Raw genomic sequence first — 25442 nt, 5'->3', positions numbered from 1 at the left:
ATGGGCTAAAGTAATGGGTGGAGGTAGTGATGATGATATACAATGTATATCATGCTTGTGATGAAGTCCAATATGAAGTTCAAGTGATCTTGTATTCTACAAAGTAACAGTGAAGGGATAAGGATAAAAGATGTTTCTTTGGATATATTAGGTAGTTATCTGACCTAAATGTTAGATTCATAGATACTTCTGTCTACCTACAGTTGTATATGCACTATTCTCACAGGTTATCATTATAATTTTTATTATATGTATATATATATATATTTTTTTTTTTTGGGGGGGGGGACACCATCAAGATTAAAAGGTCAATGAATAGTATTTTAAAGCATAAATCTTCCCTAGCCAAGTGACAAAATCATAATAGCAGTGATCATAAGTAATGATTAAGTGGACAGGTTTCCATATTTTGGAAATGAAGTGCAGAAAGAATGTCAATTACATTGTACTCAAACTGTCATGAAATCTAAAATATAAACCACACCAAGGGGTGGGGGTTGAATGTCAACACACAAAGTCTGTAATTGATCATTTGTCCATTTATCAGTTCATTTGTTTTTGTTTCTTTGTTCACTGTATTGTTTGAGTGGCTAGCTGTTGTTGATGATTGATGACAGGTGTATGAGTCTTGCCACCATGTATCAATCCATGGCACTGATTTAAAATATTGATGAAGTAATGAGCCAGTTCGTAGTTTCCATGTGCGCATGAGCAAAAAAAAAAAAAAAAAAAAAAAAAAAAAAAAGAGAAAAAAAAGGTCATTTGTACCAACAGGCATGAGGGTTTGTAAATTCTCTGAGATAAACATCTGTACTGCAATGATTATTCATGTTGTCCTTATAAATGGTGCTTTTCAGCACATCCACCTGATAGGAGGCCTGATATTTGGCAAGATTAACAGAAAAAAAGTTTGCCAATGCATTCAATGCAAAACAGTAAAAAGGATGCTTACCCAAGTGTCATTTATTGACAGACCATTCTGGTCACTCGGTCTAGTTTTGTTTGAACATGAATTGTTACGTTGGGCAAGTTTAATGCATTATTACGTCGCTTTTAAAACGAGTGATGTGCCTATAAGCCAACCAAGAAAGAAAGAAAGGTCATTTGTACCAATGTGCATGTGAGCTATTATTACAAACTGGCTTTAATATAGCTGATGAATTTACACGCCACTTGTTCATTTTTCACTGCCAAGATGAACATTGCCAGTGATCATCAATTGCTTTCTTTGTTATTATTTGGCAGGTTGATTTGAGAATTAGATATAATGTTCTCCCATCCATAATCATTACAGCCATGACTTATGTGTGTATATATATATATATATATATAATTTTTTTTTTTTTTTTTAGGCAAGAATTTTGACACAAGCTTTTTATCTGTCACTCAAAATTATCTGTTTCATCAATGATTTAATTGGTTCTCCCAGATCAGTTTTTGTTGATTTTATTGATACAAAAGGGTATCACAATAGGCCTACATGCTTGCTTTGTGCAGCATGCATTCATTGACCTTTACTGAGTAGTCATAATTGTGATATCACTGAATGTAGGAAAAATGTCCTAGACATTTAAAATGCATCACATTTTTTATAATGTCTTTGATTATGGAAAAATATCTTATCATTTACATATTTAGAAGGTAATGACAGTTCAATCAAGTCCCCAACTGTACTTTCCTCACAAGCAAAATATCCATGTTTTATTGTTGTACACATATATGCTATTTGCTTTATGAGAAATGTGAAAGGTGAATATAGAAAGGGAGAGGAATTGTAACTGAATGGTGTATCTGATATGCTGTTCTATTGCTGGAGCTTGGCACAGATTCCTGCTCTCCAGCATTCCCCCGAGCCTATACACGCTACCTCATTGGAGGATTTGTGTACAAACTGTTGCCTTGGAAACGGAGCTTGTGAAAGCGCAAGAGATGCAATTGAAAGACTGTTAACTGCATTCATAGTTGCTGGCAGTGGTACATCTTGGCTGGGTCTGCCACATTTCTGATCTGTACATTTGGTACACTGCAGAGAGTGATTGATATACAACTGAATGTGTAAATGCAAAAGCTACACAGTTTGAGTGGGTGTGTGGTCTAAGCGTTCATTGGAGTATGTGACCTTTGGTGTTCAGTACAGCATAGACCTACTAAATCTATAAGTACAGTGATCTAGAGTCAATATTGTCGTCAGCAGTCAAATGATTGTCCATTACAGCTTTCTTTTCACTTATTGAATAATGCAGCGTAAAGGGTATTGCTTCATAATCTACTGGAATTTCTCCATTTGTTTGAGGGGTACCTTAGCAATTACCAGAGCATTTTCTACTAGTCTGTAGTAAAGCACAACCATGATCTATCTGATTTCATATGAAAGACAAAGCAGAGATTTTTTCTGATGAATGTCACAAGCTCATTAAGTTAACCAAAGTAATACAGTATATATAATCAGTACACCAAGACATAGTTTCAGTGTCTGTTAGAAGATAAAAAAATTTACATGTATGCATACATGATTGAATTTGGTTTTGTTTTTTATACTGTATGTCATACGACTGCTTTACAAGTACAAAGTATAATGTGTACAAATTTTAGACAAATGGCCTTGTAGATATTTTGTTTTAATCAAGTTTAGTTTAGATGACAAAATTATTGTCTTAACATTGGCAGATGGATGATGTGATGAAATGATTAAAGTAAGGAAATTCTTGGTTGATTTTGAATTTGTGGCAGTGACTGTCATGTTAGTGTTCTGCATTCCAAAAAGTTTACATGGAGGACAACCAAATAATGACAGAGGAATCTTGCTAGTGCTTCATACAATTCAAATTGTGTTTAATCTTGAAACATGCAGTAGAGCCTGCATATACAATACAAATAACATTTGGCATGGACTACTGTATAAGCTGTTTTCGTGAGGATTTCATTTTCGCGAATTTCGCAAATCCGTGTTATACCATGGATTTAACAACACACATGAATGTCACTATGTACCAGGTTAATAGTACACTTAGGATAGCCTCAGTGTCCATTCGCGAAAACAGCATCCCACAAAAATATCTGTTACATGAAAATCACAGCTGACTCCATGCAATATATAACTACCACCAAGTTCCCTTTCACATCCACTTGTTTTCCATATTTGTTTTCTCCCAGTCAGCAGAGAGCTTGCAATTTGTACATACCCTAGGAATGTGGTGGCTACATGGTATTGTAACAGATCCTTTTATTGGCTGTAGTGTTTGAAGTATTGAAAAGATTACTGTAAATGCGAAGATAGTCATGGTACATCTATTTTTGTGTATTTCATGCTACTTTTGGCTAGTGCGAATTCTAAAATGTGAAAATATTTTTCCAAATTTGTATGCACATTTTGAGCCAGTTACATATCATGCAGCTCTGTCAGCCAATAGATATTGCTACAGTTAGGATGCCTACAAAATGTGTTTATGTACTGTATTCATGTCCATGCATGGGTGTGTGTGTGTGTGTGTGTGTGTGTATTTGTGTATTAGCAGCTGTCTGTGGGACCTGTACATTTGAATGAATTGCTTGGCGAGTACTTGAGTGCCATAGTAATGCAGTTAACTACAGTTGATGCTGTGCTGTTGCCTGCACCCCAAGGCTGATTGTGACCCTGGCCCTGTGACTGGTGATACTTGGCTACTTCTTAGTCATTGTTTCTGACAAAATATGACAGACATTGTAGGAGGAAAAGCCTGCGCCCTCTCCAATAATTTCTTGTCGGTTAAATTCATGTTCGAATATCAAGGCAAATCAGACAGTTCATCAGTTTTCAAGTTTGGAAATGTCTAATCAAATTTTGTCTTTTTTTCGTGTATTGGATGACAACATGCAAGTATGCAGTTGTACAGTGTAAACTCAACCCATGATTATGTCCGGCCTTTCATAATGCTCATGAATAAGATATAAGAAATGTGAAGTCCTTGCAGTGGTGTGGGTACACTAAAATTGCACATTGTTTGTTGACAGACCTGTATAATTTGAAAGCCTACAGGGATAAAAATAAAGCAGCCAAAATTCAAGCTTGAAGTTAATAATGAGAATATCTATTTAATGAACCTGTTCATCTAGGCACTTAGCTTTTTCTGGTATAGCTTCTTATTCAAATTTGAATCAGCTACAATCATATACTGTAAAAGTTGTTATCACTTAAACATTTTTGCAAGATATTGTTTTCGTGAATTGACATCAAGGCTATCGTAAGTGCACTAATATCTCTGTTAGCAATATTTTTTGCGTGTTGTTAAATTCCCGACCCAACGGTGATTTGCCAAGTTCAGGTAAGAATCAAACCCTTGCGACAATAACAGCTTTTACAGTACCACATAACCTTTTAAATGCAGTTGTGTAAAAGACAAATACACTGTACAGTGCAACTTTTTTTTTCCGATAGAACTGTGCATGAAGTGGATTAGTGCACCTACAGATGTACACATGCAGCTATGGTAAACAAAGCAAAACAAAGTACCTGTAAACTAGTGGTAGAGAAGAAGCATTTAATTGCCTCTTGTCCTTCGTTCCCATCATGGTTGTAGAGCTCCCATCACATAGGAAGTCAGACACGTCATATTATCTGCTAATAACTGGTGCTGAAGCAACTTTATTTTCAGTGTGCTTTTTGTACTTGGTAGTTAAAATGATAGTCTGACTATTAGTAGTAACAGCATTAAACATATGTGACCCTGCATCACAAAACAAACAGAAAGTCGCCAGACATTAAATTTTAGTTGAGAGCATATTCTGAAAAAGCAGACTTTAAGCTTTGGAATGATATGTAACTCAAATCAAATGGACTCTCCTAACCTATCTAAATATTGGAAAGAAAGCACACATTCGGGGAAAATTGTGAACTGAGAAAAAAGGCTCTGAAGTACAGTGTCTATTCAAGAGCTAAATCTTTACCAAGCCATGCTGGCTGTGCAATGAATGGGACAAAAACAGGATGTAAACCACAGGAGTAATTACAATGAAGAGAATTATCAGATTGAACTGAAATTAAGTATGCCTTATGAACACATTCTACTCATACTTAACAACTTTCAAAGGGGTATCATCATCCTTTCAAAAGTTATTTGAGTTGAAAGTGGAGAGTGATACAAGGTTTTTAAGAAATAAAAAGGGGACTCTAAAAAACACACCTAATCACACTATTCTACCAAAAAATGTTCGAGATAAACTGCTAAAAAATACACTTTCCTGCCCGTTTTATGATCCCACATTTTGGCATAATGTAGAAGAAGAATGGCTCTTTCAGAAAAGAAGAAAAAGTCAAGATCGGCTAGGTTGACCCATTTCACCTATTTTCAGTCCTCACACAAAATCAGTGTGTGCGACTTTTTGTTCGTTTTGTGATGCACGCTCACATATATACTTAAATTCTAGCAGATTGAAAATGTAATGAAGAATGATTTTCCAAAATTACTGAACTCAGTATCACAAAATATCTATCAGAATAAACAAGGAAGCTAGACCTGAACAGAGTGTGACGTATAAAAGGCTTTGTGAGAGAGAGAGAGCAAGATAAGGTCGGTAGAGAGGGACAGGAAAAGAAAAACAAGCTTAGAATAGTTTGCTATTGTAATTCACCACCACCAGAACCAGTGCTGGAAGTTGTTTCCATGGCAGCAATGATGTCATCACCAGGCTTATTCTATTGTGTTACCAAGGTGTACGTGGCGGTTCCCAGGGTAATGGCAGGACCAAGTGGTGTTTAGTGAGTTTTAGTGGTAGGAGTATGTCGTGGAGCTGTATAAGTGCTGGGGTGTGTGCATTTGTATGTTTAACATGTGAGACTGAGAATGGAAGGGAAAAATCAGACCCTTTTTGGCTTTTATAAGTTGTTTAAAAGCTTAGCCTATGTTCTAAGATTGGGTTGACAAAAGGATAATGCCATGGAAATTGTAATTTTGTGATCAATTTATTCATTTTGATTTGACAATTTTACCTCTGATGACACAATCTACTGGGAATTAATGTTAGAGTAACTAGATCAAATTACTACATCAGTCTTTCTATGCTACGTTCACTTTGATGAACTGTGGGATGGATATTTTGTCAAATTCGAGAGTGCCTGTCTCATGTGATATTCATATCTTGTAAGAGAAATCTGTATGGAGACATTGGATTTATGGCATTGAAGTGCATTTGATTTGCATTATAAACACTTGCCAGAGATACTGTCAAAACTGACTTACAGAAAGAATGGGATATTTTAGTATTTTGATGTCTTGAGTGAAGTTGTCACATAGCTCAGTTGAATGGCTGCTTACTAAAACACTGTCTTCTGAAGAGCATGCAAGGCAACTTACAAATGAGCTGGTGATTTGGCACTAAGGCGTGGAATATCAGCTCTCTGTGAACTTGTCAGTAAAGTATGCGATAATCATGCATGATACAGCAATTTTAGATTAAGGGAAGTACCTCGTAAGTTTTTAGCTCACCTGAGCCCAAGGTTTGAGTAAGCTACTGTGTGATCATTCATTGTCTGGTGTATGGCGTTTGTTGTACATCGAGCAAGCTACTTCTTACATTTTCAGCTTCTCCTTGAAAACCTCTTGAAGGATTTTCACCAAACTTTATGCAGGTGACATTCCTAGGGTAATGGGATCTCAATACCTTGACACTTCTTGCCTTAAATCTATTCAAATCATAATGAAACTACAAGTGAATATGGTACTTTGAAACTTTGCTAGACTTTCAAGTACCAAGGCTTTGTTGAGCCAGAATGTGGGGAATGTTAACTGTTAAGTGTACAGACGTACACAGACGAACAGAAGTACACAAGTGTATGTAGAGAGATACAGGAAGATAGTGTGTGTGTGTGTGTGTGTAGAGCATTCTGCAGCTGGATCACATTACGGGAAGAATGCCAAGATTGCCAATATGAGCATGAGATAATGGTTATCAACACAGGGTGCTTCATTTAGTGCATCCTTTCTCTAATGCAAGGCACTAATCCTCTGATGCTTTGTTGCATCTTACTGTATATTGCAAGTTTAAGGCAGTATACTCGGATGAAGATGTCAAGTAAGATTGAGCATCACCATGCAGAAACAAGTTCGATTTACCTCTGTTTTGATAGGAAACCATTAACACAAGAACAAGAAAATCTGAGATATCAGTTTATTGTTCTGCCTGTGCTGTTAGATTGTGTTTTATGTATCTAGAATTTGATAGTCATTGCTTTATTTTCTTTATCTAAAGTACAAAATGTAGTTCATATAGATTGATTGCACATGATTGTTCTTCAGTTTAAATGAAGCTGTACTTTATGTGTATAAAGGTACTATCATGTATTTGTCCTTTATCATGGATCTTTTGACATTTTGTTATGAATGTGCTATTTGAATAAATTCTGTCTTTGTCTTGTCATGCATTCTTATCTTTGTACATAATAGGAAGCCCAAGTGGTGAAATTGGGGGGGGGGGGGGGGATTGAGAGCATAGTTTATGGTAGAAGTTTGTGTATTTTTATGTCATATTAATTCACGTACATTCTGTGCTGTAATATTCACTTTTGCTACTTTTTTACTTTGTTATCCTGGCTCTGAAATTGTAAACATTCAACTGTCATTTGTTACATCATTCATTTCTGTACCTGTTTATGACTTCACAATACCGATGCAGAAGCTATAACTGAGTACCCATTCAGTGATGTGATTTAACACTGTAGTGTTAGCCTTTTCACAAAGTCTGTGTTGATAAATACACAATCCAGACAGACAGAATACAAACATTGATAAGAGTAATGTATGTGCACTGACCGTAGCCAGCCAGCTACTGCCCGGTCACAGCTTCTATTCATCCCAAAGACAGTCCTGTTCTGTTCTATTATTAACTGATGTTATGAATAGATAGTTGTGAAGATGGGAAAACTGTAATCCAAATAATATTATGCATGTGTGATTGGTAAGGAGCAGCATATTGAATTACAATGTACTGCGTGTATATCTGATGTCATTGTTGTGCTTCTCTGAAGATAACTTAAATTGATTTGATGACAGAGGCATTGTGTGAAAAGTGCATTCATTTGTCAGTATTGATATTCACAACTCTTGGAACTAATTCTTAAAAAGTATTTTTTTTTTCTCTTTCCCTCTTTTGTCATTGTACAGTTGGTGACAAGATCCCAGCAGATGTTCGCATTACAAGCATCAAATCAACCACGCTCAGGGTAGACCAGGCTCTCCTGACAGGTAAGTTATCACTTTGTTCTTGAGCAACAGATAATGGCTTTGCAATATGGTCTGTGATGAATGATAGTGGAGCAAAAAAAAAACCCACCAAAAAACCCAAAACAAGAACAACCCCCCCAAAAACAACAACAACAACAACAACAAACAAACAAACAAACAAAAAACAAACACCCAACAACAACAGTGCATCACATAATTGTGAAGAATTCATGTACAATGTTTACTCACTCTCTGAATGTGGCGGCAGGACACAAGTGTCCTAGATGTGTTCATCGATTTTATTTCTGTCTGTCATCAGTCCAGTGTCATCCCTTGTGTGTTGGCCATCCTTCATCGTCTATCATAAATGTTATAATCTACCTGTAAGACTCTCTTGTGACATGTAACTTTTCAACTGGTACTTCAATTGTGACCAAACCCAGGTTAGAGATGCACCAAGGGATCTTCATGACATGGTACTGTCCATGGTCACCTGATAAAGTGAATGGGTCATCAAGGTCACATGTTAAAGTTTACTGTAAGACTTGTGGCAAAGACTGTGACTTTCCAACTGCTGCTTTGATGTTCTTGAGGGGGTTCGTGGTTTCATGCTGTAGGCCTACTGAAAGATCAGTTATGGCCATATGAAAGGGATTGTATAGTTCTGGTTGAGATGGTGATTGAGGAAACCACTTATATATGAAATATCAAAAAGCATACAATTCCATGAGGAATTAAAGTTTATTTGATGAAAATTGGTTTTGAAATGGCTGAGATATTTGTTATACTTTGGTAGTTTTTTTTTTTAATTGTTCTTTGAATTTTTCATTAATTTCTGTGCTTTTATGCCTTTTATTTTATTTATGTGAGGAGTTTCTAATTATCTTGCAAAAAATTAAGACCTCAGTACCCATCTCAACCAAAATTATACCATCACTTTAAAGTTTTCCCTCAAGACTCTTTCTATAACAAACATCTCTGCAGCCAATGATCAAAATGTGGCCAATGTATATTAGGAGTTGCACTTTGGAGTTTTATGATATGGAGTTCTGCAAGATCACATGCTCCAGGTTCACATTGCTACAAAAAACTGCATTCTAGTTTTTGTTCAGTTTATCCATTTCACATGAAGATCTTGATTCAAAATCGACCCAAGTGAGCTAAATATAGTCTGGCAGTGTCCTTATGTGTACTTCCTTAGTTTTCTCATTTTCTTTCCCCCTCTTGAATCTTGTAATAGTAACATACCTACATCACTTTTTTTTTTTCATGTTGCTTTTGCACTGAGTGCAAGAAGCCCCAGTCAAGAGCATTGAACCTGTGCATTGCAAGGATGTACTTTGATGTAGATTCTGGTGTTGATTAAGTTTTCTCATACAACATGATGCTACAGTGAAGCTGACCCTAAAGTAGATTCATATCCATGGATATCAATTTTCAATGGCAGTAGTATTAATATAAGCTTGATTATGTGAGTGTTGATTGGTGGGGGTAGTAATCACATTCAAATATATTCTTAGTTTGGCTGCTTTAACTAATTGTCTCAGATGTATGTCTGCAGTGGATGATATTGTTTTGTCATGATAGTTATTTATTTTGAATATGCATTCATTTGATTTCCCTCACTGAACTTAACACATTATGCTTTCAGACACTACTGTGAATATTCCCATTTTACAATAATACCACAGGTTGTTTGATTTATAATAACAGAGAAGGCATATGTTTTATGCTAATACACACCCCTTTCAATCCAGAGCGGATTGCAATGTTCCTGATTTGTTAACTCTATTTAAATAAAGACGTTCCACGTGAAACAATAGTAGCTTTTCTAAAAGCTATCAATTTGTTTATTCAGTTCTAAATACACGTAGGCAACTGTTTGAATCCTAATCACAACAGGTATACCCTTGGGCAAGGTATCTCATGCTAATAGGCCGGTTTACTAATGTATGCACAGATCTTTAATTTTGCACACGGCCGCAACCTCGGGCAAACAAAGGATGCGAGCCTGCAACATCGGCTGCTGCAGCCGTCCCCGACACGTCCCCACATGTAGACTTACGTGTATGTTGTGTACATGTGTGCGATGCATCAACTTCGATTTTACCTCCTGGCATTTCGTGTGGCTCTAAATCAATTCCCAACCTTAGATGAGGGAAAATTCTGCTGTGATCAAACGCAGTTTGGACTATAGTTTCGATTTTATTGTATTTTGGCTTCGATTTTGTCTTCAGTAGTTCTGAAAATGGGTGAAAAACACTGCTTCTACGGAACATACAACAGTATGACCGCATGCCATCACTTCAAACTTCAATGATTTTAAGCATTATGATTGATTGTGAAATCTAAACTAGACAACGAATCTGTCATAATCAATATGTTTCCAAGGATTTTTTTTTATTTTTAAAGTTAGACTCAGACTGATTAGACCTCATGAAATAAAATGACGATTTTGACCTATTTTTCTATTAACGATAACAGTTAGGGGGCCTAGCCCTATATAGATCTAGACTAGATCTAGAGTAGATCTAGACGTAGGCCTAGACCTAGAATTAAAAACAAAAACAATGATAGACCTAACCTCCCTGACATTCGCATGACTTATTCATCACCAAGCAGGTCTGGTACGTTGGTTTGTTGAGGTATGTCCGGTCGGCCTAACCTCACTAAGGATAACAGGAAAAGGGCTCGTGTCCGAAACCTCATTGAACTTCAGTTCAGGCTTGAAACACTCCCATCCGCGAAAAGACGGTAGTCCTCAAATGACTTGTATCCCTTCAGCGTTTCCAGTCATAGTCAGTCCAATTGATGATCAGGTAGTTGAACACGTCAAAGAGTCCAAAATCTGGAATACTCTCGAAGTTGGATGTTTAACCAGGGAGCTTGTTAGGGTCGGAGAACGAGCAGCCTGCCAGAGGCTTAGCGAACTTCTCCTGCAGTGACCGGCCGGTGTCCGCCCGGGAGAGGTCGAGATCGACGGGCAAATCCAACTCCGCTACGGCAGTTGCACTAGTTTGATGAGTTTCTCCTTGTTGTAGCCGCTTGTGCTCACACCTATATCCATAAAATACTCAGTTAATTCCTTAACTGTCCAATTCTTCCATGGCTTACTCGAACTTTGGCTAGAACTTGAAGCTGACGCCATCTCAAAGCAAGATTATAGCAAACAAAAGTTGTCGATTATCCGCAGCGAGTAATGATCGTAGACAATACACGCGTGAATGCAAAAACAGTGTGGCGCGCGCGTCCGCGCTTATTTCGCTTGCCCGACTTAGTTACAATCACTAGGGTCGCGTGGGGTTGACGTCATTATGCATATCATTAGTAAACCGGTCTATTGCCTAGTCTTTCGGAGGAGACTTTAAAGGTAGGAGATACCTTTTACAGACCTCTCAAAATGCAGCAAAACATAAAATATGAACCTCAGGGGACTTGTTTAGGCCACTGCTGAGAAATTTGGAAGTCAACAGTTATCTACAATTTGAATAATGCACAAAACTCAACTACTCAGTAGTTCTGTGTGTCAGCCACACTTAAGCCTTTTTGTTGCAGTCTTCTGTATTTTTTATCTATAAACACAAATCTAAAAGTATAAGAGCTGGTGTAATAACATATAGACTGTGTGGCAAGAATGTATATAGAAATGTTTGTAAGTTTTGATGAACTTTCTTCACAAAATATACATGATGGACACACATGCAGTGCATGGGTCTGCAAAGGTAGCCTAGTAATGTACTGGAATTTACGGTGAGCCCCGAAAAAAATTCAATTCAAAATCTAACGGTCAATAAAAATGTACTAAACGTTACCTTCCACTTTCAATACTTTATAGGAGTTTCTAAAATGATACTCTCTTCAACATACCACTGTATTTATACAGCTCTTCATTTAAGGCATGCAAATGGGATCCATACCTTTAATGTCGGTCCCGTGTAAAGGAGAGCCACACCATTTGCACGTTAAAGAACCTATTCACTTTTCGAAAAGAGTAGGGAGTAATCCCGGTGAAAAAGTTCATAGTTTTTAGTTAATACACTATATGAATATTATGATTGAGATGCCCATTATTTTTACTGTGCATGTTAAAACTGTGTCTGAACTTAGATTAAGCTAAACTGTTCGACACTTAAATAACACTAAACGTGTTGATAGTGTCGTTAAGCATATATTAATCAATCAATCAATCAATCCAGAGTGGAGAGATACTGTAAATGAAGGATAAAATGTTATAAATGTTTTGAGAGTTCATTGATCACAGAGATACTCGAGAATGGTCTGAAAGTGTGAGAGATGTCCAATTTAGATATTTTTGTTTGTTTGTTTGTTTGTTTGTTTGTTTGAATTGTCTGTATCTTCTTGAAATTGCAAATATGTTAATCAGCTTTGCAAGATTTATCCATGCGGTGAAAGAAAGTATATTTTGGGGGTGGGGATTGGTCTACAAATGCCTTGGGATTAAAGAAAGTCTAGAGGAGACTCTGCAAAAGTGAAACTTCCATACTGGGGTAAATTCTAGGCCTTTTGAAGCTTTAGTAATGGATACCATTTGAAGAGTACATTCATATCAGGATAAGATGTCATTAGTTTTACAATGTTGCTTATTGGCTGAGATTTTCTAGTGTAATTCACATCCAGTAGATATAGAGGCATGTTGTAAACATCAGTAAAAAAAATATTTGCTGGTTTTTTTTTCAGACTGCAGTAAAAAGTGTAGATCTATATATATGTGTAAGTGACCAGTTTACAGCAAAGGTGTGATAAAGTAGCCAAACACTGAATTTCTGTATTAAAAAGTTTAGTATGATTAGGTTTTCCAGACTCTACGCTTTGCCAACAGTATATGATTTTCCCCCACTTTATTTCCAAATCCTACTACAAGTAACAACAAATCTGTCCATAAAAAACAAACAAACAAGCAAACAAATAATGTTTTGAGAATATGGTTTGTACTTTTTGGTTTTCAAGCAATGTCTCTTAAAAGTCTTACAATTTAATAACTCTTCCTTGTTGGAAACAGGGTTATTGAAGTAAAGACATTTTTGTGGCAGTTCCGTAGAAACCTTTTTTTTTTTCATGAACTATTCTGTATTATGTATTGGTGAGATTTCTTATGTAATAGGATTTGACAGACATTTGTTACTTCTTTGCATACAACATTCTTACACTTGTGTACTGGTATAAAGTGTTATAAAAGACCACATGCTGCAATGGACAATGCTGTGCTTTAATATGTCATTTATTTCTTGCATGTCAAGAGTGGGCATTATGAATTAATTTCTAGTAATTAATACATTTGCAGAATGATGAAAGCATTGGGTATTGGTGAGTCGATTCCAAAAATAGTAATATGACAATTTCCATGAAATTTGTATACACTCTGCTAACTTGTATCCGTCTGAATGTTGCCACAGCAGCAGTTGTGATATTTCTTTATCAAAATATTTTTAACATTTGAGAAGAGTGGAATATACCAGGTAAGAGGGATGAAAAAGCCACTGCACATAAATTTAACACATCAAGGACAAATATTCAACAAAAATCACATGTGGTATTGCTGAGCTGTCTGCAGCTGTAAAGGCAGTCCCCAGAATATGCTATGCTGTTATGATTGGATCATGTTTTCATGGCCATTTCTGTATCAGTGGATTAATCTGCTACTGTAAAAGTGGATATTTTCGCGCGACTAATTTTTCGGGCTTGGCCGGGTAAGAAGAGTTTCGCTTTTTTTTAATTCTGCGGAATCACGACATCAACTACTGGAACATATGGCATGCAAATATATTCGCGCGCTTTTATTTTCACACTAGCTACTGGTTGCGTGAAATGCGCGAAAATTTCGGAATCACGACATCAACAACTTTAACATATGGCACGCAAATATATTCGCAAAATATATTTGCACGCTTTTATTTTCGCACTAGCTTCTGGTTGCATGAAATGCGCAAAAATTTCAACACCGCAAAAATTTCCACTTTTACAGTAATCTGTTTGTATTCACTCAATTAACAATTTGTGTATGATTTTTGCAATTGAAATTGGATCTCAACCAAAGGGAATGTTCGCAGCTCATGACATGTTTACCTCATTTCACCCAAATGGTGTTTGATTCTGTAGTGTGTTTTGATGTTGAATGATGCTTTGGCTATCCTGTTGTTCAACCAGTTTGCTTCTTCAGGTAGTACACGTTGCGAATGTAAATCTTTTGCTGTTCTGATTACAGCAAAAGAGTAAGTTACTTATTTTCTTGGAAGCACATCTAAAGATGTCTCAAACTGATCAGTCTTTGGATTTTGAATTCATAAAATGTTCATTGCCATGAACAGTTTGTGCTGGTGTTGTTATTATTTTCTTTCTTTTTTTAAACATAAAATTCATTCGCAGTAAGGGTATGAATGTTGTGCGGTAGAATTCTCTATTAATATCAGTCACTGCATTGCATGATTGGTTATCATTGTATATAGATTTGCATTGTGCAGTGTACATTTCTTGATTAGGAAGTTCTTGGAATAGAAACAATAGCGTGCCTCGTCTTCATATTATCCGCACCTGATAAAACGATGTACTCTGTCTGCATGTAGTATCATGTGAGTGGAATAAAAACAAAAAGAACTATTTATATCTCTTTCAGAGGGAAATAGTTTCCTTTGCATTGCTATCAGATATTTTGTTGCATTTATGGAATGTGTTTTGATAAAAATCATCACAGGTCTTGAGAACATGGTGAACATTGATGAATGAAGTAGTCAGTAACTTCAGTTTGATTATACTTTTACACTTCTAAGTTTACTTCAAGTGATGCTCTTGGTTGATATAGACTGTTTGACAATGTTTTGTTTGTGTTATTGTTGAAAATGCCACCTATTGAGTTATTTGGGGAATAGGCTATAAAATGATGATCTTGATAAGTGTGCCATACCTCTTTGCTCTGCATTGGGTCATACCATGCTTGTAAACAAAAACTTATGAAATAGTGCATGGGGAAGAGGGAAACAGCCATCGATTTGTTGCTTCTCAACAAAAATAAATGCTGGTGTAATGGTTATGGCTTTGATACTGGTAATTGAATAGAATCTCTAAGGTTTATAAACTAGCTACACAGTGTCTGCAATCTCCATGAGTACTGTACAACTTAAAATGAGTAAAAGACAAGGATTAAAGATATATAGATATATGGGTAGGTAGATTAATGGATGATAGACGGTTAAGTGAGGATGGTGCATAAGTAAAGGAGTGGAGGAGGGGTTGAAAACAATTGGAGTGGAAATAATTGCTTTTGAAAGGATGGTGTTTGTCATAGTGTCATAAAAGATATGTATGTGTGTGTGTGTGTGTTTGTGTGCATGTTTTTAGCATGATGTAAATTTTCATGTTTGACCTTTCCCTTTTCCTGTACTTCAGGTGAGTCTGTCAGTGTCATGAAATATGTGGAGGCTATTCCAGACCCACGGGCTGTCAACCAGGATAAGAAGAACGTCCTCTTCTCAGTAAGTCATGAATTATGCATTGCTGTTGTTGTTTGTTTATTCATTCCATAACTGCTAGGATATGTATATTATTTGTTAAAGAGGAGTGAAACCTATGTTGATTGAGAGAATGCAGACATATTAGGAGAACACATCACTGAAATTTGAGGAAAATTAGACAATCATTTCCAAAGTTAATGAATTTTTACAAGTTTTAGTACAGCCATAGCTGGATGAGAAGACTACAGTAATTTCTGATGTCACATGGTTACTACTAGTATCATTGTTTGTGATGGACCGGTTCTGTAATGTATTGAGATTTTATGCATGCTTTGTTCGCAAAAGTTACCCTTTTGAGCATAAAGCTTGCTGGAGGCCTGCCCTACCTAGCAACAGCTAAGTGAATTCCTGCCTATGGAACTTATGAGAGGGAGCAGGTGAATGATTATGCTACCTTTAACTAGGCTGTAGGAAAAGAAACATCCATTACTTGTTAAATTACAGATGGTCTATTGCCTACAAAGATTTACTGCATATCATTGTCAGTACTGAGAGAATGTAATGTGTAGATGCAGAAATGTGGCGTGTGTCATGTGACTACAGCTGTGGATTTATTGCACTATGTTAATCAGGAAGGCAGTCTGGTGTACTAAACAAGGTTGCTGAAAGGTTAGGATATGACCAATAATGTGATGGAGTTTGCAGGCCTTTGTCCCTTCTCTCAGGAGTAGATGACATGTTAGTCTTTGGGTATATTGTGCTTGACCTATTTCTGCTTCCAATGTGGACCTAATTACCTTGTATGGGAGTTGGATAAAATCTGTATTCAATTTAGCATTGTTTGTCACATATCATATTTTTTATGTTATGCAGTGGAAAATGTGATTTTTTTTTTAAACCTAAAAGAGTGAATGCATACTTGAAACTCCCAAAATTTACCACTAGCCATATCAATGGTAGCGAATACTTATCCTAAAACAAAAACTATTTGGAAGGTAATCAAATCATCAATTTTTAGGCTCAGCAGTTCATCATATTTGCCTTGATTTGTGGGTGTTATGTGGAATTTAGCATGACTGTGACAGAAGAGAATGCTTAGTGAATATATGGAAAGACTATACTGTTCAAAGGTTGGTGAGTCCTGGCCAAATCTATGCACCAAACCAAACGCGTGCTGCCTTGGCCATGATGGCTTCCGCAAGGGCAGATACACTTGATGGGTTTGATAATCATCATGCCCATGTCACTTGGAATTTCTTGCTTCTGAGTAGAGGTTGCTTTGCAGTTGTATTTGAAGTGTTTTTGTTTGTGAGGCTTCTTAACAAATAACTATGCACCTTCCTTGTATTTTTTGGAATGTTAATTGTATTGTTTCCACACAGGGAACAAACATTGCAGCAGGAAAATGTGTTGGCATTGTCATTGGCACTGGTCTTGACACAGAAATTGGTGAGTATAATTCTAAAGTTTGTACATACAATGTGAAATTTATAAAATTCTTGAGCAATAGGCTTATTTACCGAAGATGCAGTGATCAGTATGTGTGGCTGCTCAAGACTCTTCACAGAGAATATTGGGGGCTGTGAGTTTTTGCCATTTCTTGAATTTCATGTGGATTTGTTTTATGTACAACTGTACATGTATACATGTACCTAGTATTTCCTTTTGTCCACTGGTAATATTTTGTTATGTTGGATTATTTATATGAACTAATTAAGGCACTTAAAAACTATGTATTAAATTATTAAGCAGGGTAAAAAAGTGTAAGTTATTATTAAAGGTTGACAAATACTAAAGATTGACAAAAGGTTTCAAATGCAGTCAAGTAACATGTAGCTTGGATTTTTATTTTTTTTTTTTTTAAATGGAAAGAAAAATAGAAATAAAAGCCTTCACATATAACAGATAGCTTTTATGGGTATTTGAGCAGTACGCTATGCTTATTACATGCATTGTGACCAGTACATGGGCATTAGTCATTGTGAAGTGCTCAAAAGTAGGAAACTGAATAGCAAGTTCTTTTTCATCATCTTTGAATGCATTGTAATACAGTATATGGAACAATGGAAATTTCAGTGCACTCTCCTCTAAAAATGAACAAGCTGACAAGTTTGGTTTTGTTGTATTCATGAAATATTCAGCCACGTTGAATTCAATTTGGTGCTGTGGTTTCCACAACAAGAATTAAAGCACGCACACACTATACTGGGGAGGAGAGAATGGAGGCCATTTGATTATTGGTTGCCATAGCAGCATGCTGTCAGTAAATCAGCACAAGGCAACATGTCTTGCTGAGGCAATTAACATTGAAGGAATTTTTTGATTGGCTGGCAAGAAATGTACAAGGCATTTCTGCGTTATACAGTATAGTATTTTTTTAATGGTTTTGTCTGTTCATTTATGGTACAGCTGTGTGATGATGAGGTTGAGGGAGTATACTTCTTTTGTCCACAAGGCCTTTGATGCTTCTTTGTTCAGGGAAATACACATATTTGTCAGGATAGAAATGGTTGTGTAAAGATATATTGCTGTATACTGCTAGCTGCAACCTCTTTATTATTCTTTCATTTTTGTAGTTGTATGTGCATGTGTGTGTGTGTGTGTGCATGTGTATGTGTGTGTGTGTGTGTGTGTGTGTGTGTGTGATTCCCAAGGGTATGATTATCTATCTGATAATGCAGAGTGCAGGCGGTGGTGAAATTGATTTCACTCTGACTACGTTGTATTCGTGTTTGTCATGTGACTAGTTAGACTTACATGTAAGATTGATTGAATTTGACCTTGTGTTCATCATTACACATTCTGATACAAGGAATGAGTGTGGTAGCCTGATAATACAGTTGCTCACAAAATCATTTCATGCTTACTATTGATGAGTGGTTTTAGCCACATGAACAAATATTATAATTCTTTTTGACAGATATGTCTTAAATTTGTTTACCTCTAAAATTGTAATTATAAATACTCTTGACAAATTCTTCTCCAGTTTGTCAATGATTGCCTGAAGAAATTTGGCTCACTTTTTGATTGTGATATAAAGTTGTGCTCAAGGCATATTTATCAAGAGTAGCTGAAAATACCATTATGTTACAGCACATTAATTACTGTTTATTATGTTCACCAGTGTACCAGAAGTATTTGGCGGGGTTATAATTACCTTCAATATTATCTCTAATGAGCTCCTTGGTTTTAATTTGTGTCATGTGTGAGTTTTTGCCTTTCATCGTAAAATTTCCTTAAATTCTAAATATGAAATGTAATTCCTATGTCCCAATGCATCTTGAAGTAACCTCTGCAGTCATGTGATTGTGAACTTTTATGTGTAATACATCTCTCTCTCCTTTACTAGATATATAGTTGCATAAAAGTCTCTTGTTGACAATGTTTATGATATTTTCGTAATGAGATTTTATTTTTTTTTTAATTTATATGTAATACAGTTTTCTTGTTAGACTTGACAAAAGAATTGATCAGTATTGAAAATGGTATTTCTTTTAAAGCAGAATTCCTCTTTCAAAGACTGTCAAAAAATAGGAACAGTTTTTCTCAGTGCATTTCATATACCAAGATATGGATTAGTGAAGTCTTGGTAGTAGTACCAGTATTACCTGTGGATTTTTTATCTTGAATTCATTTCCCCTTCTTTCTGCTGTAATGTGAATATGTAATTTACCTATCATATAGACATAGGCTGTTACTCATTGTGTACAAACACAAACATGTAGATGCATCAGTGACGTGGTAATATCATATGATCAAATATTCAGTCAGGGTTGAATAGCACTAAAAAGCAGAAGAAGTAATCAGCACATGCAACTGTGTAAGTAATAGTAAGCATGACAATTCTTATCTGTTAACAGGCAAGATCAGAACAGAGATGGTGGAGACAGAGTCAGAGAAGACACCTCTTGCACAGAAATTGGATGAATTTGGTGAACAACTGTCCAAGGTAAAGTGTGATTCTTTGTGTGAGAAAAGGCTAGAATCAAAGCCTTCTATACATTTGTGACCCTTCTAGTTGAAAGTGGATGCAAGGAGAACTGTGTGCTTTTAAAATGCCTCCCTGTATACAAACTGTAAATATAGTGTACAGAAAGATAGGATCACAGCAGAGATGTTGATAATGAAGTTTCCCCTCGCAGTCAATGCCTTTTTTGGTTGGTAAGTGATGATGTGGTTATTGATTATTGATTCTTGGTATTCCAACTGATTCCACTGAGCATTCTCCAGCCAAAGATGTCTGATTCCCCTTCAGAGTCCTGCCTTGTGTGGCAGTGATCTGCTGATGAATTGAATGTTTCTGAGGCTGGATATGGCAAACTCATTCATTCATGCATGCAAGGCATTTAACAGTCATTTGCCACTTTATTTGTGAGGTTCTATACAGTAAGTGTTTTACTGTTAACTTCTTTAATTTTTCTATAGATGGAACTCACCATGTCTGCAAAACTAATCTTTGACAAGACATTTATTACAACTGACATTTTGCTCATGAAAATTGACATAAATCTTTTAAAAATGTGTGTAAGTGGCACTTTCTCATAGACTTTTAAAGTAGCATCATATGTTGATATTTATTGTCTCTTGTTTTCATGCTCATGCTGCATTCCATCTTCTTGGTCCCAAACCAGGTTATCTCAGTGATCTGTGTGACAGTGTGGGCCATCAACATTGGCCACTTCTCAGACCCCTCACATGGCGGCTCCTGGGTAAAGGGAGCCATCTATTACTTCAAGATTGCTGTGGCCCTCGCTGTGGCTGCCATCCCAGAGGGTCTACCCACCATCATCACCACTTGCCTTGCCCTCGGTAAGTTTACTGCATAAATGGCATTGTGACCTGTAATATAGCTAGTAGTAATGCTTCAACCTAGATTAAATATTTGCATGTCTCTGTTGCTGTTGGAGGTATCATGAGCATTGAAGATAATATGCTGTAGAGTTGAAAACTGGATCTAGACAGTTAGTTGATTTAGTATGAAATGCTTATATGTGAAGAGAGCATCCTGGAGTATTCAGTTCCTGTCTCCAGTCAACAGAGGCAATGTACAATAGGAGTGGAGGAGTGAATGATAGGTGCAGGTGCTAGTTCTTAGGTTGTAGGTGTTTTGCCTACAAAATTATAGATAAGGGCAATCACTGTTTCTCCTAAGGCATAAGTCCTGAACTCATATGAATGAAGGTTAAAGAGATTGCTGAAGACTGAAGTTGTGGTTACATACTGATGGGTAGTTGATGTTTGTATGTATCTTAAAGTGTATATGTGTACTGAATTGTCTCAGTTGTGAATGGACTGAACAGCGAGCAAGAAGAATGGATGATTGCTTGAGGCATTTTATTTTGCCCTGTCATTAATGGCACATAGGTACCAGGCGCATGGCCAAAAAGAATGCCATTGTCAGGAGCTTGCCTTCTGTGGAGACTCTGGGCTGCACATCAGTCATCTGCTCAGATAAAACTGGTACCTTGACTACCAATCAGATGTCTGCATCAAAGGTGAGTAATGTGCACGTACACAATCAGATTTTCACTTTCCTTGTCAGAATCTATTCTTGGCACAGGTTGTTCAAAGTTTAAAGTTGTCATATAAGAATACAATAATGCCTCGTAATTGAGGTACCTCCAACCATGCCTGTGATGATAAATTCTCCAGAGTGCTCAACAGCATTTGCTGAAGAGATGAATTCCTCGTTGCTGAGGCTGGCTTAATTGCTCACAGGCTCTGTGAACAATTAAGAGAGTTGTTGTGAAACTTTGACAGATGTTGTCATCAATACAGACCCCCTCTCCCAAAATCAACATACCCTCCAACCCCCCCCCCCCCCAAAAAAAAACCAAAAAACAAACAAACAAACAAACAAACAAACAAACAAACAACAAAAAACAAAACAAAACACACACACACACACACACACTCACACAAATTTTTTAAAGTTCAAGAACTTCTGCAAATTGGGAAATATACTGTAACAAGTCAAAAGAGTATTAGATACTCCTAGATGTAGATAAAATGTTTAATATGTCAATGAGAGAGGCAGTGGTGGCTGGATTAGGCACCTTAGAGGGTAACAAGGTTCAAATGGGTCCTTGTGATCAAACTAAACACTATCATCATTTGAAACATGGTCATATTTTCACCAGATTTTTCAGGAATCATTCTTCAGAGGGAAGTTAAGACAAAGACACATAAAGGTGGCCCTGTGGTGGCCCAAGGGCCCCAAACTATAAATTACTGTTTCCCTTGACTGAATGTATATGCCACAACTGCTTTGTTTTTCAGATATGAAATATGTTTCATTTCTAGCCAGACATTTGCTTTGTTGAAATACTAAATATTGACAAAACCACATTTTCATTTCTAAATACACCTTTAACATGCTATAAATACCTTGAAGTGACCAGTAGTTAGGGAATATCTCTTTTCCAGCATACATACACCAATTTGTATATTGTTATCTATCCCTTTCCAGTTCTTTGTGATGAAGGATGTGAAAGACAATGCTGCTGCCTTCCATGAATTCACTGTCAGTGGAACTACCTATGAACCAAAGGGAGACGTGTGAGTAGCATTTTCTGCTGTTTTCATCTGTCCACACATGAGGTAAAAACAGAAAACATCGTAGTCATCAATTTTATACTGTCCAAAGGAAGAAAATGTTATGCTACACTTCATTTCTGAGTTTGAATATGTTCTTTAATATATGTTAACCTCAGTCAGGGTTTTGACAAGTAATTGAATACACATCAAATACCCTTTCCCTCTTGTTGGTAATACCTTTGCTACAGAGAAAATACATGTGTTCATGTCAAGTAATGAAGAATGTTCTTTGCCCTGTCACTTACCAGCTTTTATGAAGGGAGGAGGGCTGACCTATCCCAGTTTGAGGCCTTACCAGAGCTGGCGACAATATGTGCAATGTGCAACGAGTCTGCTATTGACTACAATGATGTAAGTATTAATTCTTTGTGGAATAAGTGAGATAGGTTAGGTGGGGTAAGCAAGAGGAGAGATGAGTTATATGAACTGATGAGAGAGAACAGCAGAGAGGGGCAAAATGAGGTCAAGAAGAGAAGTGGAGAGATCAGTCAGTGATGTCCCCCTCAAAATAGTATCGGGGAAAAAAACCCAAACTATTCAAGATAGGGAGAGGCAGACCTAGTTATACTAGATTAGTTTGTAATATAATTCCGAAGGAAAAACTTAAAAGTTGAGAATTGGTTGAAAGATAAGGAAATGTATGGCAGCCGATGGACGAAATGGAGAGAGCTGTAGAAGTTTTCAATGGGCGTAAGTTGTAACAAAATATATTTTGTTCTTGAGGTACCCCCGGCCATGCCTGTGATGATAAATTCTCCACAGAGTGCTCAACAGCATTTGCTGAAGAGATGAATTCCTCGTTGCTGAGGCTGGCTAATTTGATATGTAAGCGCTGTGAAAAAAGCGAAAGAAAGAAAAAGTTGATGAACATTTTTACCTGATGACCAGATGACACCCTTAGATTGATCTATACTACACTGATGAAAGGAACTCACAGTGCTTGTTTATTACAAGTGGCTGATAGTGACAGGATAGCGACAGGTGGAGTAATATAGATACATGTCGAAATAGGTAGTTCATTTTCTTTTCCTTTTTCATATTCGATGACACTTCCCATGGATGGTAAGACATACTTTACCCCACCTTCTGTATCTTTCCATGTTGCACTAGGCAAAGGGCGTGTATGAGAAGGTGGGTGAGGCCACAGAGACTGCCCTCACAGTGCTCGTGGAGAAGATGAACATCATGGGCACAGATCTGATTCGCCTGTCCAAAGCTCAGCTGTCCAATGCTTGCAACCAGGCCATTGCCTCGCTCTACAACAAAGAGGTCACCCTGGAGTTCAGCCGTGACCGCAAGTCCATGAGCTGCTACTGCTCCCCTTCCAAGATCTCAAAGGCCACAGGCAACAAGATGTTTGTAAAGGTACCAGGCTTGCTCATGTCTCTTTTGTCTATTTCCTCTACACTGTATGTGTTTTCTAAAATCAGTAGCTTGGCATATATGCAAAATCAGAGATGATTGGTATTACCTGATATACTGATTCTACTGTATTTAGCACAATCATGTCTTCTTCTTTTTTCTTTGATGAAGAAAACCAGAATGTCTCACTGTCCTGCTTATTTTTGCAATAATCTGGATTATAAACGTTGATAAAGTGTAACTGGACTATTGCAAATAAAAATATGATGTTAGATCAGTGCTTTTACATCTCTGAAACCAATCATATAGTAACACATGCAGTTTAGTTCTTAGATGTCTCTGCCTTTTCCGTTATTTGTGTGCTTCTTGTGAGTTTTGACAAAGTATTTTTCAAAGATAGCATGGACTGGCACTATTAATGAACACTATTGTCACATGTCACAATATTTTGTGATTCCCATCATTTCTGTTGGTAACTTTAAAATATAAATGACATTCAGCTTTGTGGCCTTTGTTGAAAAGGTTTACCTGACTTCCTGCTGTACAAAAGGTCAAAGAAGTCAGTTATTCAATTGCTTGCCTTTAGAGAAGAATGACTGTAATCGTAATCACATCTTTGTCTAAATTCCAGTTTGGTGCTTTGATGTTGTTAACCCTTTTTGCTGCTCATGATGACCAGTTCATGTCAGAGTGTTGTCTTTTGATGAGGCTGCTGAACATGTGAATTCCTCGTTTCTGAAGCAGGCGTATGATGGGTTGTCACTATGAAAAGGCGGAATGTTAATTGAATAAATGAACAATTGAAAATTATGGACAATTTGCTGTTGATTGTACTCATGACGTAATCATATTTTGAATCCTCACAGTAACAGCTTTATTTATTTGGATTTAATTTTTTTTTTCTCAGTTTATTGATGATGCCGTTTCAGGATTATATTGAAAGGTTCTTCAGATGTGACATGCATTATGGAAGAGTATGCAATTGTCAGTATGTCTTGTACTATGTTGCTGTGGTAAAAGACAAGAAAAAAGGAGATACTTTATAGGCCTTATATAACAAGTCGAATTTTTGCAAATCAGGACTTCCTGACAGTTTTGCAAGTGGTTAGATTCCCAGTCGTGGAGTACAATAATCAGTGAAGCAATATGTGCATGTATGTTGCATTTACTCTGGATCAGAGTCAATATTTTTGTGTGTTGTTGAAATCACATATAGCACTCAATTAGCAAATCCCCCCCCCCCCAATAAAAGAGAACCAACCCCATGAGATATACAATATTTGGTAGTGTAGTATACATTTGATGTGGATCCGCCTTCTGAGTAGAAATGCTAATTCAGTGTTTTGGTCTACATCCTCATGAAAGTTGTGTCTTTCCTTCAACATTTATGGCTGCAGGAGATTACTTTCTTTGTCTCTTGATTGTTGTTCATGAGGAAGCAGCCTTAGTCATATTTGTATTTTTCCTATTCTAGGGTGCTCCAGAGGGCATCCTGGATCGCTGCACCCATGTGAGGGTTGGGAGCACAAAGGTGCCTCTTACACCCAAAGTCAAGGCTGAGATCATTGAGCGGATCATGTCTTATGGCACAGGTGGGTATCATTGATATAGTAGCACAGGCATAGGTGAAGAAAGTTGTAAGGATTGCAATAAAGCATTCTTGCCTTGTTACCTGAATGATGTGCTGCTATATCTATTGATGTGAACAGATTTTGGAGTTGTCTTATTGCTGTGACAATTGAAGGAAGACAACTTGAACTAAGAATATGACGTTATCTGATTCAGAGATCGGGGGGGGGGGGGGGGGAGGGGCATTGCTTGT

At 36.9% G+C, this 25442-nt stretch overlaps 1 protein-coding gene across 1 annotated transcript in view; it reads left to right on the top strand.

The window, feature by feature from the left end:
- Nucleotides 1-25442, top strand: part of LOC140228000 (calcium-transporting ATPase sarcoplasmic/endoplasmic reticulum type-like) — a 78290-nt gene that overhangs the window by 34595 nt on the left and 18253 nt on the right. Inside the window, exons 6-15 of the mRNA XM_072308396.1 lie at nt 8136-8216; nt 15597-15682; nt 17044-17110; nt 19522-19610; nt 20293-20470; nt 21026-21156; nt 22131-22219; nt 22507-22609; nt 23369-23623; nt 25095-25212. Of these exons, the coding sequence (XP_072164497.1) occupies nt 8136-8216; nt 15597-15682; nt 17044-17110; nt 19522-19610; nt 20293-20470; nt 21026-21156; nt 22131-22219; nt 22507-22609; nt 23369-23623; nt 25095-25212 (1197 nt within the window). The remainder of the gene's footprint in view (nt 1-8135; nt 8217-15596; nt 15683-17043; nt 17111-19521; nt 19611-20292; nt 20471-21025; nt 21157-22130; nt 22220-22506; nt 22610-23368; nt 23624-25094; nt 25213-25442) is intronic.

Source organism: Diadema setosum, chromosome 4 (assembly GCF_964275005.1).
Source record: "Diadema setosum chromosome 4, eeDiaSeto1, whole genome shotgun sequence".
In the NCBI taxonomy this organism is placed as follows: Eukaryota; Metazoa; Echinodermata; class Echinoidea; order Diadematoida; family Diadematidae; genus Diadema; species Diadema setosum.
The sequence above is the reverse complement of the archived record's forward strand: the minus strand, read 5'-3'. Positions and strand labels throughout refer to the sequence as shown.